Genomic DNA, 9,432 nt, shown 5'->3' with positions numbered 1-9,432 from the left:
TATGTTATCACGTAGGCCATACAGTATAATTATTTATTGTAAATTGTTTTAAATTGATTTAATCTTGGACTATAGTGATATTAATACTAAAACATGATCAGAGTAATAGGTGTCAATAACTTCAATTTCTGTAATAATACTTTCACATTTTTTTAAATACAGTACATGATCTAAAATACTTCTAGACTACTTGTGCCTGATACGGCAGTGGTGCCAGATTACATACTGTACATGTATACATAGGAGCATTACCTTTAATCCTCCCAACACTAAAACATATCGTCATTACGTCACCATCGAAAACCAATTACACTCTGGCATTGGGTCCTTTAATCCACATATTTATTACGTCATCATTGAGAGCTAGTTAAACCAGCTAGTTATACCAGGGCCGGTTAATTTTATTCTCCCCAAACTCCTCCACCAAACCTCCTCCAGACAGTTTTCTTCAGGGCAAAGACAACAAATTCAAATATCAAAAGTAAATACTGGCCACAAATAGACCAACAAAATAAATACTTTAGGCAAACACAACTGAGTATAAAACCAAACAGGATGAGAACTCTCTTCAGGCTAAACCTTGATCACAGAAGGGCCTCCCTTGGGCCCTGTACACACACACACACACACACACACACACACACACACACACACACACACACACACACACACACACACACAGACTGATCACAAAAGGCCCTCCCTTGGGCCACACATATCAGACAAACATGCTCTGTGCCGTCTGTGTTTCAGTGTTCTTTTTGACCAAACACTTTTCCAATGGAAGTCACATGGTTTGACCCCCTTCGGGCAATCAAACACAAGTGTTTGGTCAAAGCACGTGACCGTAGACACCGTTATTTCAAAGCGGTATAAGGCAAACATCCTGAGCTTCTCTGAAACAAAACTTGATGAGTCCACCAAGGGACCCAGAGATTGAAATGGAGAACTAATTATATCATTAGGAACGACAGAAACAAGCTGGTAGTGTTGCTTGTTGCGTCTGTCGAGTGCATACTTGCTTGTTGCATACTTGGCCTACTAGTGCCATAAATGCACTAGTAGGCCTATAGTGCGCAAGCAGAGCGCGCAAGTACTTTCGACCGCTACAAACTGTCAAATCTCAGTTTCTCTGTGAAGGAACGTTTGAAATGTTGAATTATTAGGTTTAACTATTTGCTACCTACCTACTTTATGCATGTAAAAAAGTAGTATTATTAAGTATGGTACAAGTTTCTATCTATAAAATAAATACAGTTTTATCGATTTAGAACTATTCTGTTTAGAACTGGTAGTGGTCCACTACCAGTTGACCTGTCTCATGGTCGGGGGGGTAGGACCAAGGGATTTGGGATTTGTTTATAAACATTTTGGTATTTGTTTATAAACATTTGTGATTTGTTTATAAACATTTGGGATTTGTTTATAAACATTTTGGGATTTGTTTATAAACATTTGGGATTTGTTTACAAACATTTGGGATTTGTTTATAAACATTTGGGATTTGTAAGTCTCATGGGGGGGGGTAGGACCACTACCAGTTGGCCTGTAGTAAGTCTCATGGTCGGGGGGGTAGGACCAAGGGATTTGGGATTTGTTTATAAACATTTTGGTATTTGTTTATAAACATTTGTGATTTGTTTATAAACATTTGTGATTTGTTTATAAACATTTTGGGATTTGTTTATAAACATTTGGGATTTGTTTATAAACATTTGGGATTTGTAAGTCTCATGGGGGGGGGGGGGGGTAGGACCACTACCAGTTGGCCTGTAGTAAGTCTCATGGTTTTCATGGCAAATTTACAATTTTTATCCGGCGTGGAAAAGCAGGAGGGGTGGGGCCTCTGTATAATATGTTGCCTAGGGCCTCAAAAGGCCTAGAACCGGCACTGGTGGTGGAGGTGTGTGCATGTACATTCACACAAAGATACGGAATACATTACTCGTACTGACTTGCAGCATGATGAAATTGAAACCGTGTGGGTTGAATTGATTTATCAAAAATGCTAAATCAGTATTACTGGCAGAACCTGAACAGAACCTGACCAGAGCCGACCGACTCGATACCGGCTTACTCTGATTTATGTCTGAACTGTTCTTCTCTTCAATAATTTCACGAGCATTATAATTTTCAGTCTCTTGTGTTCTTTATGTTTTCAATGTAAATTCCTTCCACCATTACACCTACTTCTGAAAGCAGTACTAGTCCATACATATTCTTATATCACTACTAAGTATTGTGCTATACATCAGACTTTGGTGCTCTATGGCTAAGCCACTATAAGACTCCTTCTTCAGTACATTCTTATAGGTCAAAGTTCAATGCAGCTGTTGTTGGTCTCCCCCATGAGGTAGGGGCCAGGGCTCTGATGCTGACAGGTAGGTATTCAACCAGCGTGGGGCACAGTGGCGCAGTCACTCCAGTAGGTAGCGCTGCTGTTGCCTCACAGCTAGAAGGTCCTCATGGGTCCTATTTCTGCCGGGTATACGGTGTTCTCTCCTCTGCGTCATCACATCAGTGCCCATGGGGTTGGAGAAATGGCCTTTCTGTGTGGAGTTTGCATGTTCTCCCCATGTCCCCTAGGCCCGGCCTAGGGTATATAGGTACCCACACAAAAATATACCATGCAGTAATCCTGGTCTCTAGTCTATACTGCCCTGCACCTCCTGGCCAGCCTGACGGGAGTTGCTCACTCAACCCATCATGGATTGATAGAAGCAAGAGGTCCGTTCGGGGCACTCCTCGGGTTGGCAGAGGGAGAGTAGGTATAGCGCCCAGTGTTGGGCAAATTGGCACCGGGTGAAAAAGTGGGTCACAAAATCATTGGATACAATTTTTTTAAAGTAAAAAAGAAAAGTAAGATTCCAGCTGTCTCTGCTTGCTAATCAACCTTAGCACGTGTCGAACCGACGAATAGCCTGACCAATGATTGTCTAGCAGCAGCCTCCTCGATCTGCAAGAAGAAGAACATACACATACAGTCAGATATTAGATTACAAATGTATTGTGATATTTGGGATGGCAGTGCAATGTGACAATACAAACGTAAGGACATGCACACAGAGGCATTATCAGCAGCAACATACGGACATAATATAGGGCCTCGTGTCATATACGAATATAATAGGACCCTTCCGCTGACATATATTATAAGCAGGGACCCCCACTACATATTATATTAAAATGTTAACTTTTTTCATAAATCTCATATAGCTTCATATAGACTTGTTTGACAGCACTATCCTCACGCAGGGAAACTGGAAATATACCTTCACTAAAACGGCCGGGACAACAACGCTCCACACGTCCCAAACTCTTCTCCCTTCTGGCTCCAAAACTATATGGAATGCACTTCCCAGTTCCCATTACAATCAGATCTGCAGCATCACTCCCATATCTTCCGCCGTAGTCTGAAAACCCACCTTTTCAGACTCCGTCATGGCCCGTATAGCACTTGCCCTAGCCCCTTAGATAAGCACTTTGACTTAGATAACATTGTATACAGACTTATAGAATGTTACGTAGACAGCACTAGAATTGCATTTTATGTAGTCATAGCACTTTATACATAATTATGTAGCCTATAGTATAATATAGTATAGTAAAGTATGTATATAGTATATAGTTTCATTATATAGATACTCCACTGTTACGTTCTTAGCTTACGCATGTTTTATGATAACTACTTTTTATGTATGTGATGTATTGCCAATGCTTTTTGCTCCTGCCTGATGTAAATCGCTCTGGATTAAGAGCGTCTGCTAAACGCCTAGATTGTAAATTTTAAATTGTGCTCTTCTAGAGGAAACTATACCAGTAAGACGCGCAAACGCGGGAAGCGAACGCAGCTGAGACCCTGCAGATCATGTCTGTCTGTCTGTCTGTCTCTGTGTCTGTCCCGCTGTTACTGTATATGTGGACCTGGCCCCTTTTGTGCCCATATATGGAGCTGAGTGGACCTGGCCCCTTTTGTGCCCATATATGGAGCTGAGTGGACCTGGCCCCTTTTGTGCCCATATATGGAGCTGAGTGATTGTTGATGCAACACACTCCATATTTGGATAGCGGGACAGACACACACACAGACAGACACACACACACACACACACACACACACACACACACACACACACACACACACACACACACACACACACACAGACATGATCTGCTAGGTCTCATAGTAAGTGCTCACTGGTTCACAATCACTGCGTTCGCAAAAACTGGCACCAACCTGCAGGGAATGTCTGTGAAACTATATAAAATGGCGCCACCAACCTGCAGGGAGTGAGCGGCGCCGTAGCGAAGCCTGGTGACAAAGTGCTCACAGTTGTCGTGCAGGATGTTGTATTTGACCGTTGTGCCCTCGGCCTCCGCCAGCGCCAGGGCGTCCCTGATGATGTCGTCGGCCTCTCGCGCCTCGTACTTGTCGTCCAGGTAGTTGTTGATTTCCCACGCGAGGCCCCCGGCCACCTCCCGCAGTTTGTCCTTCGCCACCAGCGCCCGGTGGACGGCGCTCACTCCGATCGCACGACTTATTCCGGTTCCCGCTAAAGTATATATATATATATATATATATATACAGACAAAAAGAGGAGGGGTACTTTTTTTTTAAATAATTGTTTTATCCCACGATTTTGTAAGCCATTTTTCACCCCTGTGTCAATTATCTACTGTGATCCTGGGCTCTACACACCCTCCGCCAACATGGGGAGAGCAACGGACTTTTTTTTTCTTTCTTTTTTAATATATTTTTTATCCCACGATTTTGTAAGCCATTTTTCACCCATGTGTCAATTATCTACTGTGATCCTGGGCTCTACACACCCTCCGCCAACCTGGGGAGAGCAACGGACTTAACTCATGCTTCCTTCATGCCTGAGTGTCCAAGTTGCTCCTTTACACCTGACAGGGGGGAGATTCCCTGGTTGGACGTAGCGCGTGGAAGGAACACGTTATTACAACCAGTTCCTTTCCCCTCCATCAGGCGCCCCGGCTGGCCAGGGGGAGGCAGTTTAGAGACCAGGATTACTGCATGTTTTTGTGAGGGTACCTACCATAGGGGACACGGGGAGAACATGCAAACTCCACACAGAGAGCAACGGACTTGAACTCATGCTTCCTTCATGCATGCATGAGTGTCCAAGTTGCTCCTTTACACCTGACAGGGGGAGGCGGGGTACTTTTGAGTGCCATTTAGTAGCACTTTATATACGACTCTGCTAATCCCCACTACAATTATATTATTATATTATCGTGAGAACGATGGCTTCCATTTTCGCAAATTAAAACTTTTCAGAAATTGAATGAAAAGTTTTTCTTGTCTCTTCAAACATCATTAAAATAAGATCTGGCTGCAAAAAGGGGTGAAGTGACATTTAAACTAGACTATAACACTATAAAACATTCCAGGTGACTAAAATGGGACTAAAACTAAAAAGGAAAACTGTTCAAGAGAGACTCTATGACCAAAACTAAAATCTAGATTCTCTGTCAAAAACAACACTGAGGTGTGTCACTCACAGTATGTGGTCGTCATGTGGACAACGTCATCATCCCCGACGTAAACGGCCCAGTGCTCGTAGCCGTCCCGGGGGAATTTAATCATGTCTCCTCTCTTTAGCTTTCTCCTCCGGGGCTGTAAGATACACTATAGAAGAAAAGAACGGAACAATATGTTTGACAACAAATCAAAAGATTTATATTATATATAGGCTCAGTTTGATTTAGTTTGTTAAACCAATTGTGGTGTACATACAATTGCCGAAATAAGAAGGCTGACTCAAAAGGGAGAAGAACAAATCTTAACTATAGTCCACTTGCCAGAATGTGAACCCGGACATGTTGAGTACACCAAGGTTTTATGTTAGAAATGTTGAGTAGGCTATGGGTCCCCAGCATGTAGAAACTGATGTTATAAATGTTGAGTATGGGTCCCCAGCATGTAGAAACTGACGTTATAAATGTTGAGTAGGGGTCCCCAGCATGTAGAAACTGATGTTAGAAATGCTGTTGAAATGGGTGTTTCTTTTGCAAAACTAATGCTTGGAATGGATTCAGCATCATGAAAAAACCCCTAGTTTGACACGTCACAACATGCTACATAAAGCATGATACAATGTTGAGTTGTTTGCCTTCTATATAGGTTGTTAATGGTATGGTCACATATCTATGCGAATTATGAAAATTGGTCAACATAATAAATAAGTTAGCATCTGGCAGTATGGGACCCATACTCAACATTTCTAACATAAAACCTTGGCGTACTCAACACACACACACACACACGCACGCACACGCACACGCACGCACACACACACACGCACACACGCGCACGCACACGCACACACAAGCGCCGCCACACTTATCTGCCATTGGAATACAAATTGCCCCAGTGTGATATATATAACAAAACAAACAAAACAAAACATTCCAGAGCATGTGTTTGATCTAACCTGTGTTTCAGCCATCTCTTAATTAGTTCACACGGGACACGACAAACAGCAGCTGATGGTCACATATTCCAGAGCGTGCGTCCGTGTATAGCCATCTCTTCTTTCTTTCACACATAATGACACGATGGTCTGAGCTTCAGCATTGCTCACAGTATGGTAATTGGTATAAGCAGTGAGCACTAATCAAACACACGCACGCACGCACACACGCACGCACACACACACACACACACACACACACACACACACACACACACACACACACACACACACACACACACACACACACACACACACACACACACACACACACACACACACACACACACACACGCGCACACACACACACGCACGCACGCACGCACACACACGCGCACACACACACGCACGCACACACACACACACACACACACACACACACACACACACACACACACACACACACACACACACACACACGAGGGGCAGTGGCGTGCACAGACCTTTAGAGGGGCAGGTGCTCAAATGGGAATAAAAAGGGCACCTTGTGCAGCACGTGGGACCGGCTGGTTGCCTTAACCGATTTTGGGGCGGTAATACCCATTTTGGTTTTAGCATTATGGTATGCTTTATAGCATATTGAAAAATAGCAGATCTACAAGGCACGCTACGAACTTGTAGGTCTGCTATTGTTTTTTTAATCGAAGAACCACTTCCCCCAGCCAAGACCCAGCCCGGCCCGCAACAGCCCTGCCAATCGGGCTCATGCAGCCCTATTGGCACGACAGGTTGGCGCACGTTGGTCTGGCGAGTGGGAGGCCCGGCTTCAAGCCCCAGCTTTCTGCTTGCTCCACAAACATCAAAACAACAATATGACAGCTGTACGCTGCACGTTGAAATACAGGTTATGGTGATGATGGCTCAGGGGGGTATAGAGCTATAGTGATCTATCTAGTTCCACCGTTTAGAAACAAACCTGACTGAACTCAATAAAGGGTTACACAGAATAATGCCGTTGGCAGAATCATTTGACACATTTATTTTGTATACATGAGGTTCTATAAGTTCCGTTTATTTATTTTGGTCAAACAGACCAGAACAAACAGATTAATTGCGAACGCAGTGAGCACTTACTATGAGACCTAGCAGATCATGTCTGGCTGTGTGTGTGTGTGTGTGTGTCCCCTTTGTGCCCATATATGGAGCTGAGTGATTTACTCCATATTTGGACGTAGGCTATAGCTGCTTTGGGGACTCCTTATATGGTTATGGCTAAGTTAAAAACTTAACTTAAAAAAATAATAACTTAAAAATAAATCTTAAAAAAACCCAAATATGTACGAGCTGCGTTCGCTTCCCGCGTTTGCGCGTCTTACTGGTACAGTGCCTGCATTTGATATCTCTCTCTCTCTTTTCTTTTCTTTTTTTTTAAATAAACATTGACCAAAAAGGTGTAACCGAGGCTGAAGCCTTATCTCATTGTGCCTGTAGCCTTCTAGCATATATATATATATATATAGGTGAGATACAAATACAAAGCAAACAACAGAAAACAAGCACAGAAACTAGCAGACAGACATGCAGTATAGCCTAACTTGTCATTTCTTGACCGTTTCGGACGTGGGACGTACGGCTCGGTCCCCTGGCCGACGTTCCTGTGGGTCTAGAACTCCCACGGAAAGATAGCACACATGATTGATTCGGGTGTGAAATGACGGAGTCATAAGTGTGACACAGTAATAATCACAGTCAATCTAAGCCGGTTTGAAACAAAAGAAAGAAATAGTAATAGTATATTGACAATGAAATAATTAGTGGATCATGGTGAATTCAATATCGTATAGCTTGTAGATCGGCTATTTTTCTACTTCTGTGTTACACTGTAGTACAAGTAAGGCATTAATTACATAACTAAAAAAATAAGAGGTTTTTTTTAAATGTTGATGCAAGGTTTCTGCCTGACAGCAACAATATTATACAATTTTACTATTTACTATTTATGACCTAATTTCTCCTTTTATTGAACTGAATTCATGTGATCAGTTGACCGATTTGCTCGTCTACATAATTATGACGTACATTTTCCCTTCATTGTCATTTAATGTTTGTGTTGGCACAAACTTACGTCACATTTGGCGGACATTTGACCTCATATTCTCCTTTCATTGTGAGACGTCAGAGCCATAGAGTATAAGATTGAGTTAGGACATTGAGGGGGCAGAAAACAGCCCGGTCACGTTGGTTCATGTATATGAACAGCCCATATAGACTCCAATGCATTCCGTAAACTTCCGGTTGTCCCCATTCAATAAAAGTCTAGACATATAAGTTCTCGTAACATATATCTTAACTCTATGGCTCTGTGAGACAAAATGTGAGGGACAAAATGTACGTCATATTTGGCAGACATTTGACATTTCTCCCTTCATTGTCAATGGAAAATATGAGACGTGTGGACAAAAGCTGTATATATAGGAGTGGCTTAGCTATAGCGCCCTCAGAAAGGTGCTGCTCCACTAGTGTCCTCTCCTCCTTCTGCAACTGTTGTCCTGGTTCCTGTGATGTCATAATGCGTGTTGTCCTTGTTCCTGTGATGTCATATAATGTCTCATGTCATAATGCGTGTTGTCCTGGTTCCTGTGATGTCACATAATGGGCTGTATTTTGCGTGTCTTAAGTGCCAGGTCTTATTCCCTAACTTGAGTAAACTAAAGACCTGGAGGCGTGATCAATGCTCTTTGGCCACTCAGAATAGCCAAATGGCATCGACCACGCCTCCAGGTCTTTAGTTTACTCAAGTTATAGGGAATAAGACCTGGTACTTAAGACACGCAAAATACAGCCCACTGTCTCATGTCATAATGCGTGTTGTCCTTGTTCCTGTGATGTCATAATGCTTATGTCATACATCTTGTTATATGCATAAGTCATATATATATATAAGTAGTTCCTTTGGGATGTGCATCGTATTGCATCAGCTGAACGCCGTGTTGGA

General features: G+C 42.7%; 1 protein-coding gene across 1 annotated transcript; it reads right to left on the bottom strand.

Moving 5' to 3' along the window:
- Positions 1-2,314: 2,314 nt before the first annotated feature.
- On the bottom strand, positions 2,315-6,473 carry LOC308317067 (phospholipase A and acyltransferase 4-like; the record flags this gene model as incomplete). The annotated part of the gene is made up of 5 exons (XM_080765858.1): positions 2,315-2,374; positions 2,927-2,956; positions 4,282-4,523; positions 5,527-5,653; positions 6,459-6,473. 5 exons carry the CDS (start codon positions 6,471-6,473, stop codon positions 2,315-2,317), a joined length of 474 nt encoding a protein of 157 aa, XP_080621984.1.
- Positions 6,474-9,432: the final 2,959 nt, after the last annotated feature.

Source organism: Protomyctophum bolini (assembly GCF_963924005.1).
Source record: "Protomyctophum bolini genome assembly, chromosome: 6".
NCBI classification, from domain to species: Eukaryota; Metazoa; Chordata; class Actinopteri; order Myctophiformes; family Myctophidae; genus Protomyctophum; species Protomyctophum bolini.
The sequence above is the reverse complement of the archived record's forward strand: the minus strand, read 5'-3'. Positions and strand labels throughout refer to the sequence as shown.